Here is a 24,623-nt window from a genome sequence, read left to right on the forward strand (position 1 = left end):
TGACTAAACAGATAAGATATTAAGCTAGTTGTCACATTGTTTCTGTGTCTCAGTGGATAGTATGGATTTTTCACATCTCTAATTAAAACTGTTTACCACTTCTTGGTATTGACATCGAACACTTGGAGTTAACATATTTGAAAGCAGATTAATTGCTATACATGACAAAACCTTTGGTAGATTAGAATTTTATTTGCACACTAGATTAATAATTAACTCTACAGTAGATACTATAGAAGAAAAGATTGTGTAACCTTTTTTATATTTAGGCTTGGCAGAATTCAATTTTTTTTTATAATTTTGGATAATATCAATGTTTATTTTTAATTTTTTTAATTTTTATTGATTTAAATTTTAACTGTATGCAGAAATTATGGGAAGGTCAGACAACGAGGGCGGCCAGACGGTAATTATTTAATGACAGCAGATACTGAGATTCAAAAAGTTAAAATTTTATCACTGTTAAAACACAAACGGTCAACATCACATGTCAAAATATACAAAGTAAATATCCTTACATCAAGCAGCATTTTTCTTACTTGTCTGATCTGTATATTTCTATTATCAATGGAAATATCTTTTTGTCAGTTTCTGTGTGTGTACAGTGACTATGACATTTACTAATAAAAATCTAATCCTTACAAACCTATTTTTATTCACACAGCGCTGTAAATTTACTTACCTCCATTACTCTCTAGAGACAATCATATTTTTATTATAAATTTCTAGGAAGTGGATGCATTTTTTCTGAGCAGTGATTCTACAATATGGTTCACACTGTAAAATTTATTAGGAGCCAGATCCTCAGCTGATGACTTCAATGGAGCTGGGCCAATATATACCAGTTGAGGATCTAATGCATAACTGATAATGATGTTCCAAAAGACAGATGACTGATTATACCACAATAGAATATGCTGCAAAAATATCTTAACTTACCAGGCAGATGAGCTCTGAAAAGACATCAGTGGTGGGTTTAAAGCATCTCCTTTTAAAGCAGGTACTGCCTGTGACATTTGAGGCTGAGACTGAGTCTGAGTTTGTACTTGGCTTGGATCCTGAGTGGGGTTAACCCATCGGCTCTGTGCCTGCGTCATCCACTTTCCCTGGATTCCCCACCTTGCCAGGTAAAATTTGCAAATATCGTAGTTCATTGATGAGTAATATAAAAGGTCCAGTACCAGCAAGATCACGACAAAAAAGCCATAGATCCATACTCCTAACAATGCACTGTAATTGCTAGGGGAGAGGGGTGTGGGTAGGGAAGAAAAAAAGAAAACAACAAAGGAAATGATTTAGCATATCAGTAGCTCTCGTCACTTTATTTATCAGGAGTTTTTGTTTATTGGTTTGTTTGTTTTCAGAATAATCATGATTTTCACCCAAGAGCAGCACATATTTTTAGTAGTATAGTGTTGAGAGTAGTTATCTAAAATGTGTCATTTCACTTGTGTAAAGTACATCAAAAGTCAACATTTACAAAGAGCAGTGATTTTATAACACAAGTATAGAGGTGAAAACACAGACTTATGAGTAAATGCTGGCATAGCTATAACATATGTATGAGTAAGGATCAGGATGGTTACCACCCATTGGCTGCCATTGGCTTATAACAAAAGTGCCTCAAAAAGCTTAATTGAATAAAGACAGAACAGAATGAGTACAGATATCAAATAAAGTCAGAGAGAGTAGGGAGATAAAAGCAAAGGAGGAGGAGAAAAAATAGTTATGACAGCAAGTTTATTTGTTTTTAAAAAACAATGAGGTGTTAGGACTATTGGCATTTGGTATGGGAGACTGAGGATCGGAAAAGAATTAAGCTAGAACAAACGTGCGAGTTTTGAGGAGGAATTTAAAGTGGGAGAATGGAGGTTGTTAGTTGTATGGTGGAGGATGGCTATTCCAGACAGAAGAACTGGTGTGATGAAAAAATGCAGAGTAGAGAGGGGGAAAAGAAAAGGAAGTAAAAGGGGCAGTAGATAGAGATGGAAAGTGATGAAGAGTTTTGAAAACCACATAGAGAACTGCACTATGGCACTGCTTTAGGCATACATACATCATTTACGGGAATTCCAAAATATAAAAATCTGCTATTCAACCACCAGCACCCAGTTAAAACCAGTGAAATCAATTCATGCATTAAGGTACAGCTGGTAAGAGAAACTTTGACAGAACCACATTCCAACAGAATTTGCAGTTCTTCTGAAATTAAGTGTTCTTTCAAATTGGGTTGATTTCCCCCAAATTTTGTTATGGAAGAAAAACCAGGAAAAAAAGTTAATGTTGAATTGTCCCATTCTGACAGTTTCAGAACAAAATACTTGGAATTTTTGTTTTGAAATGACTGTTTTGAACTTTTAAAATATTTTGTATTAATTTAAATATAATACAAAACAAAAAAGTTGAAATTGAAATTTTTCCTTTGCTGAGAATTTTGAAATTTTTGATTTTTCAATCCGATTTGGGACAAAGACAAATTTCAAAAGTCCTTCGTGAAATGATCCTGCCATCCTCCACTCAGCTCTAAATTCAGTGATCTACTTCATTAAACTATTCTGTGTTGGAGGAGGAGTCCTCTAATCCAATTTAGATTGTAAACAGTTTGAGGCAGGGGCCTACTTCTTTATATATGTTTGTAGAGCATAGAGGTGGGGATCTATTGTACTATGGTCCTGACTCATCTCCCACTGAAGTCAAATGGGCATCTTTCAAGGGGAGTTTTGCCTCTGTTAGGGGTCAGACTCTTAAATGCAAAAAATATCTAAAGACTAAGCAGTGGTATGATTTAAAGCCCCACAGTGTGTGCTTGTGAAGAAATGGACTGGAGTATGTTGTAGCTACCTGAGATTTACTGTACCAACCTGAAAATGCAATGCTTTTCTCCTGTATTTCTATCAATGCTTCCAGCAAAGATATCACATTATGAAACTGGATTATCAGTTTTATACATTTCTCTGTTATTCTAGAACCCCCACCACTATCACACAAATTATGGCTAGACACCACAAAGACAATTGAAAAATGAAAGCATTTTGCAGGTATATTTTGTTGTCCAGGAAATAGGGGACAAAAGATTCAATAACGTACTTATATAACTTTTTAAATCAAAATTTCAGGTATGATTCTGTGTTCCTGTTACACCAAGATTTAAAGGCCCTGATTCTCCTTTCATTTACAGCTGATTTTCACTAGTGTAACTTTAGTGACTTCAGTAAAGTAACACTGGTATAAAGCAGGTGCTAGGAAGAGAAGGAGCAGGTCCCTTACTGGGTCCTATGAGTGTGTAGCTGGACTAATGCTGAGTGTTTTTGAAAATCCCAACTGATCCTCTAAAAGGCCTCTTTCTGTGAAAACTTGTCATGTGCTTATTTATGAACTATGAGTAGTCCCTGGTAATTTATGTAAGTCTTTGCAGGACTGGAGGTTTGGGTCAACATTTTCAATGGCATTATTCCTGATTTTTCAGTGGCTATACTCTTGTTTACACCGGTACAACTCTGGAGTAACTCCATTAGAAGATAAAAGGGGAGCTGGGCCTGAAGAATTCGGAATGAGCTGCACAGGGAGAAATCCTGTTCATTGTAGTCACTGAATCTCACTGAAGTCAACAGGACCACTTTTGGGAGCAGAATTTGGCCCACAGTTATTTCATATAGGCGTTTTTATGGTTGTGGTTTAGGCATAAAAAGGTTTTAGTTTTGTCCATTAAAAATTGCTTAATGAAAAGATTAGGTCTATTTTGAGCACTGCAATTTAAAGCAACAATTTATTAATCAGGCCCTATGTGTGTTCTCCATTTGTTCCTTGTAAATAACATCTGTTTCTGACAAGTACAAAAATGAAGGAGTGCACATTATTTTAATTAAGCTATGGTAGGGCAACAGCACTGCTGTAGAAGCCTTGTGCAAATCACAGGCAATTAATAAATTATATGGGTTGTTCACCGGGAGAAATTCCACATGTTGGTACAGTTTGTTAAACATTATAATGGTGCAAAATATTCATTTTAATAGAGGTAATATTGAAATTAAAGCTTTCACATGCATTAAGAAAAAATAAGAGAGACACTGAGGTCTAGCAGACAGGCCAATGAACTGGGAGTCAGAATAGCTTGGTTTTATTTTCAGTTCAGGGGACTGATTTTACTTGGAGGGCTTGTTTACATGGCCCTGTGGTGCAGACTGCGGGAGTGTGAATTACAGCATGCACCAAGGATTTCTGTTAACATAATCCTATTTGAAACAGAACTCTGTTAATGAGAACTAGGTACCTTTTAGTTTGTGCTGGCAGGGTCTGCTCCAGGCAGTTAGAGTACAACACTTCAGTGCGCAGTACAGCTCTCACCCCCGTAATCTGCACTGTGAAGCCAGGTAGACAAGCCCTAAGTTTCACATAGCTAGTTCATTTCACTACTGTCTAGTTCTCCTGCAACATCTGAGTTGGCAAAGAAATATTTTCACTGACATTAAAAGTTTCCTATTAGAGATGGTCTCAGCACACAACATTAACATCTAGGTTTATGTATGGATTTCAAATCTCAGTAAGATTCAGGGTTATGTTGATTCAGTCCATTCTAGAGATTCCTTAGTCGAGCAGTTCTGATGAGTGTATTTGTCCAGATTTTGAAATCATGCTCTCTTCCTCACTCCCCCGTATCTTCCTAAACAGTGCGAAGATTTTCATTCTGAAAGTTCCTGTTCAGACCTGTCACTAATTTTAATAATACAATACCTAAATCTGGAGCATAAGTTACCTGACAGTGTTCTTTTAACACTCTAACTAGAAGCAGGATAACTCTTTGGCGTATTAGGAAAACTCAGTGACCCAATACTTTAAAATACTTTGGCTTTCATGTTAATACAAGTATAGTCTTGATCCAAAGTCCATTTGACGTCAATGGAACAACTCAGAGGGTATGTCTACACTGCAGCTAAAAACCTGGGCTGGCCCATGCCAGCTGACTCAGGCTTCCAGGGCTCGAGCTAAGGGTCTGTTTAACTGTGGTGTAGATGTTCAGGCTCAGGCTGAGCCTGGGCTCTAGGACCCTGTGAGATGGGAGCCAGAGCATCTACAGCCCTAGAGCTGTAGCCTGAGCCTCTGGAGCTGGAGTCAGCTATCATGGGTGGTGTCTAAGTGAAATGTAGACATACTCTGAGTAATTTCAGTGGACTTTGAATCAGGGCCCATGAGAATAGGAAATACTTTTCTCCTCCATCTGCACTCCTGCCAGTTGGAGAAGCCTACTTAGATTTTTCTTTGGGCCCTAGATACTAAAGAAAATTGACAGTCACTTTTGTTGTTTCTCCTTCCAAGATAGTTTTGCACCTGGTCACTCGACTCATTAGCTGGCTAGCAAGCAGGATTGGACAAGAGCATTTTTTTTAAAAATCAGAACCAGTAGCTTCTGTTTGGATCCTATGTGGAAAAATCAGGGAATTTTGTCTTTTTTGAAACACTTGCAAACAGCTCAGTGCAACTGTATAATTTATATGTAGGCAAACAGCCATGGAGAGTGCTGTTTTCTGGACAGGGCTTATAATTACAGTGGAAATGCATTTCAAATTCTCTCTCTTTCGAACATGCACAGATAGCTGATGATAGTTAAATACCTGTATAACTGAGGATATGAATGATAGGAATTAATCTTTTGACGTGTACTTCTTATGTATGAACTTTCCTAATTATATTTACAATATATATTACATTAAGAAAGATCCTCAGAGCTACCTTAAAGTTTTCTAGAGAGCCCATCACAGTGGTATGAGAGGTATAAAGTGATTTAGGCACCTCATTACCATTATAGGCACCTAAGTCTAACATTTAGGTACCACAGAGATCCTCAAAACCCCCATTTAGCTGCTGCCTAACCCTGGAAATGCCTAAAGTCCTGTAGGCACCTAGGTTTCCACTGGTGGACATAATCAAAACTGCCTAAGTCCTAATGATGCTGAGCTGCTTGGCACCCCGTCTCATACCAAAGCCCTAGCGGGATTCTCAACCTAGGTGTTCCCCCCACCTATCTCACCTGTAGGGGTGGGTGTGCTCCAAGCCATCCACAAATGAGAGCCAGGGTAACCAGATCAATAATTTTGTGTGGGTGCGCATGCGTTCCAGAATACCCAATAACCCACTGGTTAGGATGCTCGCCTGGGATGTGGGAGAGCTGTTTTCAAATCCCCACTCTATGTGATTTGGGGCAGAGTTGAAACCCAGATCTCCACCCTCAGGAGAGTGCTCCAACCCCCAGGCTCCAGGGTAGAGTGCTCTCAATCTCTCCTGTTGAGGATGTTCTGCTTTGTATAAATAACTAAATATTGATCGGGCCAGAGAGAGATTGACTGTATAGACTGGTGGGATAACACCAAAAGTGGCACTCGCCTGGGATACGGGAGACCCTAGTTAAGTCCCTGCTCCAAATTCAGCAGAGTGGAGATTTAGAAACAGATCTTCCACAGGTGAGGCCAAGGTGAGCGCCTAATGATTGGACTATTGGCTACAATGGGGTACATCCTCTCTCTCTCTCTCTCTCTCTCCACCTCCCCCCACTTCTTTGTTGTTCATGAGAAAGGGTTGACCTGGCTTATGTGTCTAACTCTGGGAGAGGGTTCGTGGTTTTAAATCCCGAAAGGAGATAGATGCCTAACTACCTTTGGGGGTGGGGCTTAAGCCCAATTTATTTATATATATATATATATATACACACACACACACACACACACAATCTTTATTAGCTAGAGGTCTTGAGGGACATCTAACAGCTTTAAAGAACTGTTTCAGAAAATTGGAGGAGTTAGTTTAAGTGAAGAGGTATGCAGAGGGACAAGAAGCACAGCAAATAGGAGGACACAGGACAATCACAGGGGATATAAACAAAACTTGGTTAACTATGAGTTTTGGTTAATCAGAGTTGTATGTAATTACAGGCACAGTGGATGCCCATAGGTAAGATTACTCAAACATTTAAACTCTAAAGGGATAGTTTCAGAGGTCCATAGCTTTTTCAATCTCATACCTTTCCAAAGAAATTTTGCATGTATGTCTTCAGCCCACGAACACTAGTTTTTTAAGAATAAAGACAATGGAAAAAGTATTTTGGAAACTTGACATATGTGATGTATTTTAGAAAACCAAATCACCAAACAAAGTACATAATTTAATTGTCAAAAGTGTTTCCCTTTTGGCTGCTGCCAGCGCAGCATCCCAAGTGTATCCCACTTCATTGGTATAGAAACTTTTGGGAAAAAGAATTTAGCCGGTCTTTTGAAAAACCTCACAGAATTCTTGTAGTATATTAAAATAGAAGTAAAACTTTTCAGAAGCTTGTGGAGCATAATTAAGAACATTTTCAGCACTACAGGGCAAGCTAATATAAAACCTCTGCATCCTCCCACTGAAGTTAATGAGAGCTTTGCTAGACATTTTGCCTGTTTTCTCAATTCTGCTGAGTTAAAATACTATTCATGCTGCTTTGTAACAGTTATAGCTCTCATATGGGTGTGTGGGTTATAGCTGAGTACAAGCTAACATCATCTCAAAAATTCTCTGTATTGAAAAAACCACAGAGTATCCTTAGCAAAAGGCTTAACATCTTTTTTTTTTTAAACACACAGAAAAGTGATTCTATGGTGTGAGTGATCTAAACTATAATGTAGCCAGTTTAGAGATCAGCACTTGTTTATCTATCAGTTCTCAAGATGCTCTTCTGCACACTAATTAAAACAGGTACAAGCTGGAACATTAGTTGCAATAGTGTATAATCTGTTGTTACCGTGCCCTTCTAGTCAACAGGGACAGAACAGACACATTGGGCCAAATTCAGGCCTCGTCAAAGCATGTACATCAAGTTTGAATCTAACTGAGGTAGATTAGGTAATCTACCTTAAGGGCCATGTACATACATTTTGAAACTAATTCACCATTTAAATAGTTGAATGAATGAATAATGCAAAGCTGCTTCTTCAAGGACCTGAATCAAAATTCATTGAAGTCAACAGGAATCTTTCCATTGTCTTCAAGGGCCTTTGGATCAAGCCTCAAGAGAGCAGAGATATTTATTAGGGCCAAATTCTGCCACTTACTCACGTTGCCACTTACACTCCATGAACAGTCCCACATTCAAAATATATTGGATAAAGCAATATGTCCAAAGTTGTGCTCTCCAAGCTAATTTTCTCAGGCAGCATACATTAAATTCAGAATCATTTTGATCAATTGGAGGGGTTTTCCCCAAATTTCTCCCCAGTCAGTTTGAGAAAGGAATTCTTGTATTACTCTTTAGGCTCTGAATACAAGTTTTAAGGCCACTGCTTTACAGAACTCTTACTCTAGCTTTCCCATTCATTTCAGTATTATATAGAGATGAAAAGACTAGATTCAGACCAAAATTAAATTCAAACCCTCTTTAAGATCTGAAATAGTAGAATACTGAGCCTGGGATTCACAAAACAGCCTAAGGGAATGAGGTGCCCAGTTCCCATTGACATTCACAACTCATTTCCTTAGGCTGGTTTGAAAATCACAGCCTAAGCCTCCTTTCCCCAAAAAGCTTACATTGCGTATTATTTTTACTGCAGTTTATTTTTCTTATCCTCAAGATACTATACAATACACTGAAGCAAGGAAGCAAAACATAATGTACATTTCCTGTGTGGAGAGTCAAACAGCTTAATATTTAGAAACAAACACAGAAGAAAAGAAAGAAACCACTCATAAGATGCCTAGCTGAAAAGCCTATAAGGAACTCAGATGCATAATTCATCAGAGTTCTGCTGCTTAATTTGCAAGGAGTTTAAAAAAAAATAATCCTGGACACTAAAAAGATTGGGGAAGGAGTAATTAAATCTGTCTTCCTAAGTATTTTTTATGGTCACCGACACTGCAATACCTGAGCACCTCACACACGTTAATGTATATATCCTTGCAAAACCCTATATGATACAGAAAAGTGCTATTATTCTCATATTACAAGTGGAGAAGCCGAGGCACAGAGAGACCAAGTGACTTGGCCAAGAAAGTCACAAAGGAAGGTTGCTGAATTGAAACTCACTCTCTTGAGTCCGAGTCTAGTCCCTTAACCACCCACTACATTGTTCTGCTGCACATTAAATAAATGAAGTCCCAAAACTTTGGGTGAAAGCCTGTTCCTTTTTAGCTATAGCCCTCTGGCATTATTGTAACCGAACCGTTGTCACTGTTTTTAACCAATACAGAATACAATACAGCTGAATAAAGTCAATAAAATATATTTAAATATCATTTCCTCTGTTATCTTGTGCTCACAATTACGTGGGGCCATTTGCAGTAACACATCAGTCCAAATCTGACCACATACACACTCCATTGAAGTTAACATTGACACCAACAGGGCTATTTGTGGAGCAAATTATTACTCAGGATGAATAAGGCTAGCAAAATCTGGCTACAGGTAAGAAGCCACAAACTAGGAAGCATTTAAACAAAAGGCTCTGAAGGAGATGCTGCATATATACTATGTGTGCAGTGTGTGTGCATATGTTCATGCCCACATTTCTATTTTATTATTTTGATCTCTGGTCTGACCATGAGAACAGAGGAAATGTGTGCATTGAAAACAGCACTTATACATGCCAAGAATCACCAATCTTATCTCTCATTGATCCCTTGCAATAAGAGCACACTCTACTTAATGCCCAATCTTGCAGTCCCTGTGTACGCAAAACTTCATTCACGTCAATGGAATTATGTTTGCAGAAGGGCTGCAGGATCCTACAAACTGCTTTGCGTGATTTATCAGGACACTTCCCAGGGAGCCGAGTTAGCCTAATGACAGCAGTGTCGATTATCCCCTTGACTCTGTAAAGTGGTGGGAACTAAAGTGGTGGCAATTCAGTTACAATGCCTCAAAACCTGTCAGAGGAAGGAGAGCTGAGCCAGACCAGCATCATTACCCCTTTCACTGAACCTCTGTAGTCAGGGTTTGTGGCTGGGAGAGGTGGATATAGGAAGTGGCCAGGCAGAGGCGTGAAACCAGGGAACGGACATGCCACAAGTACTGAACACCAATAAACCTGTGGAATTTCATATTCAATTCCCAGAAGACAAAGATGACAAATTCAAAGAAGACAAATTTCTCTCCTGGGTATAAACTGGCACAGCACCACTGACTTCGCTGGAACTGTGCCAATTTGCACCCAGCAAAGAATTTGGCCCTTAGTGCTTTAACATTAGAGCTGTGTGAAATTTTTTCATTGATTTTTTTAAATCAAAAATGCATTTTTCGATATTCCAAAACTATTTGTGAATCTGAACTGAATTTGATTAATAGTTTCAGCTGTGGGAAAAAAATTTGTTTAAAAAATTTCAAAACATTTTGCTTTGACTTTTCATTTTGAAACAGTGTTTCAAAATCAAACTGGGCCATTAAAAAAAAAAAAAAAAAAAAAAAGGGATTAAAAACACCTAAAAATGGCTCAGTTGAAATGAAAAACTAAAAAAGAAAAGGTTGTTTAGAGTTGACTGAAATGTTTTGATCAACTTGAAACAAATTGAAAAATTGAAAAATTCCATTTTGAGTCTACCTGAAATGTTTCAGTCAATTTGAAACAATTTTTTATATTTTGATTTCATGAAGATTTTTGAAAAAATTGGTTTGGGTTCAAATCAAATCAGATTTTTCTTCTGTTCCATCCCTGAACTGAAAAATCCATTATTCATTGAGCTCTAATTAACACACTGTGACTTTCTGTCCAGCACTGGGGAGAGGCTGAGTTGATAAGAATGGTTAGGGAGCCAATAGCAGGACAGCTACTGTGTAAGCCATGTTGCCATGATAAGGCTGACCCAAAAGTAATATGGGGTGGGGGGAGGAGAGAGGGAGAGGGGTTGGCTCTCCATGCTGATACCCAGAGGTCTCTGGGATTTCTCTATAGATCTTGTGATATCTTCATGATCTAAGGACCGAAACGTCTTTCCCCTTCCACAGGCTTACAAACCCCTTCCCCTGATAAGGTGCCATGCAGGAACCTCCTTGGAACACCATAGAATGAACCTTACAGATTTTCCCAGATAAGAGTTTCCCTCCCATAGATTTGTCCATGAGAGATATTGGTAATGGAACCAATGGAATTGGTTTAACTGGGACTGTATGAATATAAATTCTTCATAATTGGACACATTTAGCTCATGCCAGGAGTTTAAAAACTGATTTTTCTGAACTCTAATTCTTTTAATAACAAAGCTGCTGAACAAATATGAAAGGAAGAAGAAATAAAGAGCAAATAAAGATGAAATGCGGTATCAATTTTTTTTTCAATACTGTACAATATTTTATCTTAAGCTTTTTCAAATGGCATCTTCTCTTAACTGGGATAATGAATCCTCCATAGGGGTGTCTCAGTTATGAGCTGCTCTTGTATATGCTGTGCATTTTAATTTCTGCAGATGAGAATCTTGACCAGATAAATAAAGGTGGCCAGATACTCGCAGCTAGTGTAAATCATTAGTTGAGGTTCTGATCTAAAAAGCAGAATTTTCCAAGTGCAGAAACTATTTAAATGATGAATCAACCGCTACCACATCTCACAATTCTTTTCTTACTAGTTCATGTTAATAGATATTACAAACTAGTAAAATCTGGTTAAATCTTTTGATTGTGGAGACATATAGTCCAATATTCTGCACCTCTCAGAATGTATTAATCTTTATGGTAATAGAACAAATGTAAATGAAACTGGCTGACATTAGATGACGCAACATTAGAAGAGAGCGATAAGATTCTGGAATGCCATGACATGAGCTCCCATTCATTATATTTGCATTAGTTTCTTCTACAATTGTACTATAAATCAAGAAATGCCTTTAGATGACAGTAAGAATGGATAAGAGAAAAAAATAAAGCAAAAGGTAACATTGGAGAGATCTTTTTTAAAGCCACAATCCTCAGCTGTATGTTCATTGCTATTCACATCCTAAATCATTCTCCGCAGTTACTGGGGACACAGCGTTTTACAAGAGCCTTCGTTCAAGGATGTGTGAAATTCTATCTACATAAACAACCCTTTTCATAGCTGGCTTTCATTTAATAGAGGATATTGGTGATAGGGTAGTTTATTTGTAAATTGGGCTCTCTCTATATTATAGACCAGATAAGGTTAACCAGAACAATGTTTAATCAAGATTCTCACTAGCAGAGTCTGAATACAGGTCCCTTTTGGTGTGTCCACACTGCAGCTGGGAGCAAACCTCTCAGAGCTCATCTACACTCAAAATGCTACCATGGCACAGCTGCGCTGCTTCAGTGTAGACATTACCTACACTGATGGGAGGGGTTCCCCAAAAGGTGGTCGCTAGCTTGATGGAAGAATTCTTCATCGACCTAGTGCTGTCTGCACGGGGGGTTAGGTTGTAGATTTTTTCCCCATCCCGGTGTGACGTAGCTGTACCTATGAAAAACTCTAATGTAGACCAGGCCACAGTCTGGGTAAACAGACTCAGAGTGCCATGTTAAAAATAGCAGTGTGAATGTTGTGGACCAGGCTCTCAAGTCTATCTGACTGCCTGGCTGGCTACTTTTTGCTCAATAGCTTGAGCCCTGCTAGCGCTAGCCTGTCTCCTGGGCTGGGAGGCTCACTCCCCGCTGCGGGGTAGTCATAGCCTATGCTACTCTCCCTCCCCCTGCACAATGGGCCTGCTCAAAAAACTCATTGAAGCTATTGGGAAGACTCCTATTGAAGTCAGTGGGCTTTGGGTCAGGCTCTATATATAGACTAGAGGGCAAAGGTGCAGGGAAAAAATACTGAAGTTTCACGTGGATGGAGGAAGCAGCTATGTGGGATTCTCCTTCCCATTCTGCATAGCTGTCATCCTTTCCACAAAAATAGACATGGCTGATGCAGGAGTGGTTGAGAGTTGGGAGGAAGAGCTAGAGAACTACTGCTATGAAGCAGGATGTTTGCTTTTTTCCCCACTTGGACTAATGCCATGTAAAAAAGAAAGCGGGGGGAGGGGGGAAGGGAAAGGGGGAGGATTTGTTAATGCAGCTTAACTACCCTTCCATGCTCTGACTGCATGGGGGTGGGAGCTGGCTTTATTACTGTTGCCTGGGAGAACCTCTCTGAGTGCATGACCACGAAGTCTCAAGATTGTGGCTAGAGTTGCTCATAGGTCTCTAGTTTTTCTTTCATTTTCCTGACCATCATCCCGATCCACATTCCTGATGGTCCAGTAGATCACCAGGAATCATAGAATCATAGAATATTAGAGTTGGAAGGGACCTCAGGAGGTCATCTAGTCCAACCTCCTGCTCAAAGCAGGACTAACCTCAACTATATCATCCCAGCCAGGGCTTTGTCAAGCCTCAGCTTAAAAACCTCTAAGGATGGAGATTCCACCACCTCCCTAGGTAACCCATTCCAGTGCTTCACCACCCTCCGAGTGAAAAACTTTTTCCTAATGTCCAACCTAGACCTCCCCAACTGCAACTTGAGATCATTGCTCCTTGTTCTGTCATCTGCCACCATTGAGAACAACCTAGCCCCATCCTCCCTGGAACCCCCTTTTAGGTAGTTAAAGGCTGCTATCAAATCCCCCCTCATTCTTCTCTTTTGCAGACTAAACAAGCCCAGTTCCCTTAGCCTCTCCTCATAAGTCCTGTGCTCCAGCCCCTAATCATTTTTGTTGCCCTCCGCTGTACTCTCTCCAACTTGTCCACATCCTTTTTGTAGTGGGGGGCCCAAAACTGGACACAATACTCTAAATGCGGCCTCACCAATGCCGAATAGAGGGGAATAATCACTTCCTGCATCCTGCTGGCAATGCCCCTCCTAATGCAGCCCAATATGCTATTAGCCTTCTTGACAACCAGGGCACACTGTTGACTCATATCCAGCTTTTTATCCACGGTTACACCCAGGTCCTTTTCTGCAGAACTGCTGCCTAGCTCGTCGGTCCCCAGTCTATAGCTGTGCATGGGATTCTTCCTTCCTAAGTGGAGGACTCTGCACTTTTCTTTGTTGAACCTCATGAGATTTCTTTTGGCCCAATCCTCCAGTTCGTTTAGGTCCTTCTGTATCCTATCCCTACCTTCCAGGGTATCTACCACTCTCCCCAGCTTAGTGTCATCTGCAAACTTGCTGAGGGTGCAATCTACCCCATCCTCCAGATCATTAATGAAGATGTTGAACAGGAGGAGAAGACTGGCTCATCTGCTGATCTGCAAAAGTCACAGCCCTTCCATTGTGCATGATCTTACGCACATAAGGTGCAATTCACCCCTGTGCAGACGGCCAGTACAAAACTTATGCACCACTGAAATCCCTGTTCAAGCCTAAAAATAGGACTTCAGTTGTACATAGCCCTTTTGCTGGTACTTGGCACTGGGATGAATTTCACCCAAATGGAATAGAGAAGTAACACTTACCCAGGCACAGCTAAATGATTTGTTAATTATTATTGTTAGATATATAAATGGCGGTGCTTATCAAAGGCTCTAGGCACCCCTCCTATAAGTTACGAAAACAAAATTAGATTGCCTACAGGACACCAAATTACCCTCTCTCCCTTATGCTTCCAATTTCTCTCTTCAGAGCACTGTTCATAGATAACAGGCTAAAGAATGGGTTCAGCTAAATTGCTAAATTGCCTAAGTAATCCAAAGTAAATTAAACAAATTTGAAGTTGGAGACATCAATAAACAACCCGTGAATGAACCCCTCCCAATGCTTTCCAAATTTATCTTTAAAGATGTAACAAACTTGGTGGTAGTGAACAGGTTTTGGTGTATCACTTTTGTAAAAATATAAGGCTAGATTTTCTCATGCATTCAAGGCCAGGTCTAGGGTCAGTTTTAATACTGCTATAACTATTTTGGTGAGAGATGTGATTTGATTTTTTTTTCCTCAACTGAAACAGCTAGTGTGGATGCTGTTAGACCAGTATTAAGGTGCCTTATACTGGCATAGCTTATTCCCCTTCCCATATGGGAATAAGATATACTGGTATAAAGCACCTTCATACTGATATAACCGAGTCCACACTTAGAGGCATTGTACTGTTTTAACTAGACAGGTATAGTTAGTGGTACAACTTTTGCATGTAGACAAAACCCCAAATCCTCTCAGCATAGTAGTGTGAGGGGGCTATTAAGAAGGCATACCTAGCTCTCTGATTCTGATGAGTTAGAGTAGCTCAATTTATGCCACGGGAATATAATCTCAAAGAGACCTACAGCCCTGCCCCGGCTAGTAACAAAGTCAATGGCAAAACTCCCATTGACTTCGGTGGTGCAGGATCAAGACCTAAGAATCCTACCTTAGCTGAAAACTGGTGGAATGGCATTTTGAGCACTCCTTCTGAAATGGAAATCTTCCCTCCCCTGACATTGCCCCTAGGCTGGGGCGGTGGGAGGGGCAGCTGTCTCGGGAGCTGGCTTGGCTGAGTTTTCCTCAGAGGAGAGCTCCACCCTCCATCAGAATTCACAGCTGACCAATCATGGCCAGAATGTTTCAGTAGTGCAAAGGAGCCAGATTGGACCTGAGAATCTTGCCCACATAGCATATGCAGTCAGTCATTCAGGATCTACTTACTATCTTGTCAGTTTTTCTGAAAAAGTTCTATCTTTGACAATAGACCACAGAGCTGCTTCTAAAAAGAGAATGTGAAAAAGGATCTCAAGCAGCAGACAGGGAGATTCAACAACCAAGTGCATTTTGCCGATCAAGCTCAGTGATTGCAAGTCATTAATATGCAAAACATGCACAAATTCAAAATAGCAATTAACCATGCAAAACATTTGGGTTGATATGAAAAATGTCAACTTGTCTTTCCCTTGCTATCACTTCTTGGGGTTGACGTTAGACAGGTACACATTTAAACACAATTTTGTCTAATTATTGGGGGAAACAGCCTATTTGCTCATAAGATTTACATACATGCTCTTAGGAATGTATATAATGGGCTTCAAAGAAATAGAAGCAAAGATAAATGAGAAGTAGCCTTGCAACAGAAGAGCTTCTAGGAACGTTTCTGTGTATGTACAATTATTCCAATTGCTTCCATCATTAAATATATCTTAGATTATGTGATTAGACTAGGAATAATTTGGTAAAGAGTACTTTATAACTCATTTACTTACTTATGCATATATCCATCTGCATTCCCCGTTAGATTCATCTGCATAACAGTCTGAAATTCCGTCTCATTGCAGCAGTATTTAAATACCGTGTTGTTATGGTGACAGCAGAAGATGTAAGATTTATTGTCAGAAAGGCGTGGGCAGTGAAAACCAAAGTGATAGCGGCCTTTGTAGTCTGTATATGGCTCACAGACACGAAAATGTGCAGACAATGCTGTAAAACATAGAATGATATTGTCTTTGTGAGTCATATGTGTTAGTTGCATGTCATGTACATTTTCATTTTTCTGTTAATCTTCAACAGTTGTTCCCTGGCTTCTGAGAAACAGTTATAATGTATTTCAGGAGTTTCAACCTCATAATATTTTATATGAATGACAAAAACATGAAAAGCATTTTTGTGATATTTTCAATTTTGAGTTACTTATGTTTCTGATTTTTTTAAATTTTAATTCATTTATTTTTTAAATGGAACAGAAGGATTGCTGTAAATAACTACCATAATCATGGATGACAGGGAGCACTAAAATATTGAAGTAAATATTTTTAACTATGCTGTTTTAAAACTATGGGATATCAAGAAATAGCTAGAAAAGTTAGTTTAAGATTGTTCTGGGATGATTTTATTATCAGTAAAGAAAAAACATACATGCAAATTGAAATAAGAGTCCAAAGGCACATGGTTTACAGTGGCTGTTATTAATGTGTTAGAAATGTCTGCTCCACTTTACAGGTCATTATTTAGATAAGCACTGATCTGCCAAAAATAATAATTGAAAGATATTACCATCCTAACAGACCTGAACAATTGTGAATATACAAATAGCTAGAACAAGAGCAATGAAAACACAATTACTCTTCAGACCTTAATTTTCTTTTTATTAAATCCTTATGTAAAGCATGTATTATGTCTTTTAAATCATTTTTCAGGTTTATGTTACCTGGTTTTGCTGATCAATTCTCTTTAAATAAATAAATAAACCATCTCTGTACATTTCTCCAGAATTTGGACCCTAGGTTTATTGTTGTGTGGTGGTTAGTATGCCTTGTAGGAGTTTGAGATCTGTAGCTAACCTTTAGCTCTCACACATTGGCATTATTTTAATTTATTTGGGGTTAATATTATGATAGTGCCTTGAGGCCACATCTCAAATTACATACACTGTCTCTGCTCTTGAAGACTTTACAGTCTAAATAGACATGACAAACAAAGCATCAGAGAAATGATGTATTTTTATTCTGATTTTACAGATTTGAGACAGACACACTACAGACCGCTGAACATACAAAGTTGCACCAGTTAACTAAGGTTTTTAAACTGATTTAGTTAGCTGGTGCAACTTTGTGCATGGACACTCATATCTTTATATTTGTTTGAAAATTGGGATAATGATACTAACCTTCTTGTTAAACTGTTTTGAGATCTGCTGAAAAGCTCTATATAAGAGGTAGGTGGTGGTCACATTATTATTAATTACTATTATTATTTATTATTATTTTGGTATCAGTTTACCAATATAGTGTGTACACACAAATGTTTGCACCAGTATAACTAAACCAGTGTGTATTTGGCTGTAGATAATGCCTGAGTGAATTAGATCCCAATGGACATTAAAGAGAAATGAGTGCATTTCAATCTTCGCATTACTCCTTTGCTATCATCTGCTGAGAGCAAAGATACGTGACCTTGTGATTAAGGCCACAGTGTGGAACTAAGAGGTTCTGAATAGAGCTGGTCAAAAATCAGAATTTTCTTCCTGTAGAAAATTCTGATATTTTGACATTTATTTTCATCCTGAATCAAGGTAGATATTTGAAATATCAAAACTTTTCATGGAATTGAAAATCCAGGAAAATTTCAGTTAGAAAAATTTAATTTAGCCATTTCTAATCTACTGAAAGGTTTCGACATTAGCTAACCAAAATGTTTCTTTTTGGTATGTTGAACTGAATTGAAACATTCAATTTCAGTTTACTTCAACATTAATCGGAGTCCGTGGTGCTTCATAGGAATTGGAGTTTGAGTGTCTCATGCTCCCATTCTCCTATATGGGAAGGGCTCCCCAGCTGGACTATATCTCTCTGATGCACCACATTGATTCAACCAGAAAGGAGATTGCAGGAGATTGCATGGGGAAACTTAGTTTAGCCAGGGAACCTGGCCCATAGAGAAGATTGGGGAGCACAAGACACTCGAATGACAACTCCCATAAGACACTTCGGCAGCTCAAGCTGACATAGATTAATGACAAAGTGAAATGTTTTGATTTGGGTTGACTTGAGATGAAATATTCCACTTAGCACTTCCTGACAGAAAATTGAAAAAGGTTGTTAAAATATAAATTTTCCACTGAAAACGTCCGTTTTGCAGAAACTACATTTTCTGTCAAGAAAACATTGATGGAAAATTCCTGATCAATTTTAGTTCTGAGTTCTGTAGCCAGATCTGTCATTGGCTTCCTTTGGGACCATGGGCTAAATTTCCCAACATATGGCCATAATGTTAGGCTTCCAAATCCATACTTAGGCACTTCAATAAGTTCCTGATTTATGGGGGTGCTAAGAACCTTCAATTTCACTGAAGTCAATAGGAGCTGGGAGTGCTCAGCACCTCTGAAAATATTACCATTATTTAGGTGCCTAATTTTAGGGGCCCAGTTTTGACTGTTTTGGTCATTATTATTTGCATCCTAGTTTAGCCTACATTTTATTTTTAAAAAGTCTGATATACACAGGACTAACTTGATATCCAGAGGTATTGAGCAATCGTTCCTCTCTCTGAAAATTTTGGCCTATTATCTCTTGTGATCTTTAAAACAGAGATAATGATACTTCTCTACCTCACAGGATATTGAGTATAAATTCATCAGTATTTGTGAGATGCTCAGATACTACAGTAATGGGCACTTACAAAGGTCTTCCCATTGGAGGTCCCAATTTACCTGCTCCATACCGGTGGTTTTACTGAAATGTTTAAGTTACCTTTAGCAGAGATGAAAGGTATAACATACTTTTTCTGAAGTGGAATAGCATATGTAAATGTTGACCCCATATTTGAAATTTACTAGTAGTAATGTGAGGAAGCTATAGCCTCCTATCTCTGTACATGCACATTTCTAGGGCAGAATAGACTGTCAGGCTTTGAATGATTGATTTGTGCTGGTCTTTCAGGGTTTACCTTTGATATGTTACGAAGAATAAGCAGCCAATGTAACTAAAATGTCTGAATATGCAGACCACTGTAATGCTACTTTCATTGTATATTATATTAGCTCTGTATAAGATTGCTATAAGTTTAGTACCAAGTTGGTGTAGAAGTATTTTATTATATTTGTTTTGAACACTGATGCTTTCCATCAGAGACAGGTGCTCATTGTAACAAAATATATGCTAGTCAGCTGATATCTGTGATTGTTTAAACATAGCCATGATCCTTTTAAAGTATAAAAGAAAATGATTATGAAGTGCAAAAAAAAAAAAAAAAAAAAAATGCGCAGGTTTGCATGTTAATATGAAATTCACTACCATTCCTAAAGTCATCAATGAGTTTCAACCCATTATTTTGACTAAAGCACGAGTCAATTGAACTAAAGCAAACTATATGCTTAGGAGTTAAAGCAGATAGGGCAGATATTCTTTTTAGCATGCATATGTGGCTCCCTTTATTGTAAGTTATTTGTCATCAAACTAATGAGTAGCAACAAGTCCTAACATTTTGTATCTTTTTGCTTTCCATCATAGTCTTAGTCCCCGTTCTATCATGTTGGTCAAAGTGTTGTCATTAGGGCTGGCCTTCAAGAATTCCATTTAGTGAAAAATGTCACGGTTTCAAAATTTGTTTTCATTCTACATCAGAATGAAATCAAGACCTTTCAAAATTTTCACAAAAATATCATGAGAGTCCCTGCCCCCACTCCAAATAGCCACTAGCCTAGTGATTAAGTATCAGAATCCATGATGTGGATGGTCAGGCAGTTGGGCCTAGTGGTCGGAGCCAGGGATCAGCGCCAGAATCAAGAGTCAGAGTGGGGTTGAAACAGAGCTGGACCAAGAGCTAGGGTGGAGCAGGCAAAGACTTGTGGAGCCTGTCCGCACTATTAGGCAGGGAAGAGTCCCAAGCCATGAAGTGATGTTGAGCAAACTGAGCTGCTGTTTCTCCTTTGAGACTTATATACCTGCCCTGAGAGTCTCCAGAACAGCTCCTAGCTTGTGGATTGGCTGGAGTTTAGCACAAAAGTGACTCATCAACACATGTGGCTTAATCCAGGGCTAGTTCAAAGATGACTCATCACCTCATGTTAGGGCAACTCACCTGGGATAGAGAGAACTAGGTTCAAGGCCCTGCACTGCCTGACTATTGGGCTAACTACTTGGCCAAATCAGGCAGAAAAAAAGACTTGAACCGGGGTCGTAAGAGAGTGTCCTAACCAGTAGGCTATTGGCTATTCTGGGGTGGGTCACTCTAGTCCATCCTGGAGCTGAGGAACCTTCTCTGCAAAAGTTTTGTCAAAACCAATGTGTTTCAGCAAAAAATGTTCCAATTTTGATGAACTGGCATTTTGTAACAAAAAAAGTTTGTTAAAAAAATTCTCACCAGCTTTAGCTGCAATGTCCCTACTCTACTACCATCTTTTCTTAACAGAGTTCTAGCCTGCCTGTCCTCCCCTCCTTTTCAGGCCCCACTTTTCATTCCTATTTCCACCTGCTCAGGCATGGGTTTAATGCAGGGGTGGCCAACCAGTCAGAGGCGAAGAGCCAAAAAATAGCAATTGATAATGCTAAAAGCCACATTTTCCTTGCCCTCCCGGACAATTCCGGCTGATCCCTCATTTTCGGTGGCAGCTTGTCAATTTCACTTCTCAATTGACAAGATACCCTCTCTTACCCTTCCTACAATTGGCACTGATCGGTCAATTTCGAAGACAGTTTGTAAATTTCGCTTTCCCCTCCTTTTCTACTTGTCAATTTCACTTTCCCCTCAGCAGCTGCTTGTCAATTTCAGAGCAAAGAGCCTAGTGCTGCTGCTGGGGAGCTCATTCAGAGGAGCAAAGAGCCGCATGCGGCTCGCAAGCCACAAGTCGGCCACTCCTGGTTTAATGCTTTGTAAAGGCTAGGGATAGAATTTTCAAAAGGGCTTGGCACTGGCTACTGCCCTTCCCAATGGAAAACTCTCACTGACTTCCATAGGAGCTTTTGACCATTCCACCTGGGGTACATGTAAATTAAAGCTGCCATTATCATTCTGAACACCCATCCTGCAGCATAGCACCATTGAGAAATGTTAAATAAATAATAAAGGATCTATGACAGGATAATGTACACATGCATAAACAAATAAAATAAAATGCTATAATAATGCCTGGTATATAGCAATAATTTATATAATATGCAGAAGTCCTATGTAAACAGGATCAAATCAAAGACATTTTTCTTTACAGACAGCCTTCCCAGGGCTGAAAAGGCTAAATTCAGACTCAACGGTTTTGTTTTGGTTTGAGGATAGATGTCTGTATGACATATAAACATCTGTCCTCAAACCAAAACAAAGCTGAACCATTTTTATGAGCAGTCAAGGTAGAAGATTAAGGTTGCAAAGTAAAATTCTAGAAAGTCAGTAAATATGAACATTATGGCTGATGGTACAAACTTTACTCTATCCCCTGTGCATACGCATATGAAATAGTCTTTATTAATATGATGACGTGCTCTTTTTGAATAGATAATATTTTTCCCTACAATATAGGTGGACATGTGTATTTGGGATAATTTATGATAATGTAATTAATGATTATCAGCATGCCTGAAAAATGGACAGAGTAAAATTTCTAAATTCATTCATATTTTGCCCACATTTCCTGCCTTTAGATTATTTATTTGGCTCTGCTGCTATCTGAGCAAACTTGAGTAAGTCACTCAACTGCTTTGTGCCTCAGTTTCTCCATCTTTAAAATAGGGATAATAATGCTCACCTAGCTTTTTAAAGCACATTAAGAAATATGAATGAAAATCATTATATAAGAGCTAGTTGTTATGACTCATCCTCAATTAATCCAAGTTTCAAATGTCAGCCATTTTTGCTATATTCCTCGTTACAAAAGTGCAATTAGAGTATTTTAAAATGAGATGGATGTCGTTTTACTTCATCACAGAATTGGGGGGGAAATTGATGGGATTCTGCTTAAATTTCTCTAGAGTAAATCACCTTCACACAGAATTACAAACATGGAAAATTTCAGAAAACTGGTGAGTTTCTGAAAGTTATGAGCCTGTGAAAAGTACTTCTTATAGTGGGGACTCTTTTGTAAACTTAACTATAGCAGCAGAAGAATATGAACAGGCAGAGTGCAAGGATAACATGATCCATACACATGGACACACACCCCTTTTTGTCAAAATGTGAAAATACACATGATACAACCTTGCTTGCTAAGTCTGTAGAAAGTGGATCATTTGGCAGAATGTTTGATTTGAATGGTGGTGAATCCCTCATTTTAAGGAGCTGATAGATTGTTCAGAATCAAAACAGGAAAGAAAATGATTATTAAAATTGAGTGTAAAATGTTGAGCCTGCTTATCTTGTCTGTGTCCCACTAGTGTTACGTTCCTACATGAAAGAGGCTTGCTTTTCTTGTTATAACTTGCAATCACCAAATCACCACCACTAAGATTAAGTTACACAGTGCTTTTGTTTCAACTTAGTGTTACCATGGTACTATTTTGTAGGCACTTGGACATGATGAAGTTTTAGCTGGTTCATCCCCTCACCCAGCTCACATAAAATAAATTTCTGGAAGAAACATTACCTGCTGACAAGAGCAATAAGAAGACAACCATCAGCACATTCAAGGACTGTTGACCACAACTTGTCATCGTTTTGTTTTCATTGATCCATTAGAGAATTACCTGTTTAATAAGATGCAATATCATGGTTAGGTGTCAATATCATCTCACCTTTATCTGCTTAAATCTGTACTTGTAATATGGCTTTGCAACAGAGAAAAGGGTTGAGTAACACAATGAGAAAACCCAATACAATTTTAGCATGGAAAAACACATTTCCCATAAGAAATTTTAAAACATGTTATCCTTTTATTTAGTTATGTACATATAAAACTGTGTAAGTTATGTATGCACCTTATATTCTACAGCACTAAGTAGAGATGAATCAAAGGGAGTGTTTGGATTTCTATTTACACCAAACCTCGTAATGTAATGAATACTGTCAGCAAACTGAGCTGTTTCAGTATGTCTGGAAGAACTAAAATAAATCAATCATTTTTACTTTTAGAAAGTTATAAGATACATTTAGGTTCATCCCAGTAGAGCAGTGGTATTCAATCTTTTTTCCTTTGTGGACCCCTAAAAAAATTGGAATGGAGGTGCAGATCCCTTTGGAAATCTTAGACATAGTGTGCAGACCCCCAGGTGTCCATGGACAACCACTGTTCTATGGTAATGACAACCTTTTGCAGGCCTCTTAGATAATAGTTTACAGACGTCCACAGACCACAGGTTGAAAATCATTGCATTAGAGGATGTCGTATTTCACAAAATGGGCTAGAAAACGGCTAGTAGGAAAAATTTCAGCAGAACATTTCTTTCATCAAAATTTGCTGATTTGTGGAAATTGAAACCTCCATCGACTCTGATAGAACTCTGCCTGATTTCCTGCAAGCTTGCTCACCCACCCCCTCCCTTGGTAGTTCACCTGGCAGTCATCATAAAAAAGCTGCTTTAATTTATGTCCAAGGCTGGTCCAGTGCAGAGAAACCCCAAGATTGGGGGAGTGAAAAGTTGCCTTAAATCCATGTTTATTGTACCCCATCAGTTGTGCTGACCATTCTTTGACTGTAATTGAGGATATGCCCCAAAGTGAATTTTGCCATTTATGTCAATGGGAGTAGACCCTATGTCTGACACCTAAAGTGCTGAAGAACACACTATTCAGTCTTCCATGGGAGTAAATCTAAAGTGAGTACTTAATTAACAGTGACAACAAAGGGCATGAAGAGAAAAAAATTCTTTAGTTGCTGATTCATCAATGTTAGTAACCTGGGTAATAAACAAGTGGAACTGAAATTGCTCAGTTGTGAACATAATTTTTACCTTGACTTAACAAAGAAGTCTTTGGCAAACTTAAACACAAAAAAGAAGCTTACAAGAAGTGGAAGCTTGGTCAGATGACTAGGGAGGATTATAAAAACACTGCTCGAACATGCAGGAATGAAATCAGGAAGGCCAAAGCACAATTGGAGTTGCAGCTAGCAAGGGACGTGAAGGGGAACAAGAAGGGTTTCTACAGGTATGTTGCCAACAAGAGGAAGATTAGGGAAAGTGTGGGCCCCTTAGAGAATGAGGGAGGCGACCTAGTGACAGAGGATCTGGAGAAAGCTGATGTACTCAATGCCTTTTTTGCCTCTGTCTTGTTGGAAAAAGATTCCAAGTGTGGTTCGTTACCTTGCACCGATAAGAGACCCACACAGGATTTCAGGCTGGACAGTCTCCAAAAGAGTTT

General features: G+C 38.8%; 1 protein-coding gene and 1 long non-coding RNA gene across 2 annotated transcripts in view; one reads left to right on the forward strand and one right to left on the reverse strand.

The window, feature by feature from the left end:
• Positions 1–3,489, forward strand: part of LOC137160427 (uncharacterized) — a 122,572-nt gene extending 119,083 nt beyond the window's left edge. Inside the window, exon 3 of the long non-coding RNA XR_010921875.1 lies at positions 3,467–3,489. This is a non-coding gene — a long non-coding RNA (uncharacterized lncRNA). The remainder of the gene's footprint in view (positions 1–3,466) is intronic.
• SHISAL1 (shisa like 1) overlaps positions 1–24,623 on the reverse strand; it is a 251,849-nt gene that overhangs the window by 45,862 nt on the left and 181,364 nt on the right. The window contains exons 4-6 of the mRNA XM_067558990.1: positions 22,912–23,011; positions 16,109–16,322; positions 940–1,239 (exon numbers count right to left, since the gene is read on the reverse strand). Coding sequence (XP_067415091.1) covers positions 940–1,239; positions 16,109–16,322; positions 22,912–22,978 — 581 coding nt within the window. The 5' untranslated portion in view covers positions 22,979–23,011. The remainder of the gene's footprint in view (positions 1–939; positions 1,240–16,108; positions 16,323–22,911; positions 23,012–24,623) is intronic.

This window comes from Emydura macquarii, unplaced genomic scaffold, assembly GCF_026122565.2.
Source record: "Emydura macquarii macquarii isolate MOO-44397 ecotype Brisbane River unplaced genomic scaffold, CSIRO-AGI_Emac_v2 contig_2205, whole genome shotgun sequence".
Taxonomy (NCBI): Eukaryota; Metazoa; Chordata; order Testudines; family Chelidae; genus Emydura; species Emydura macquarii.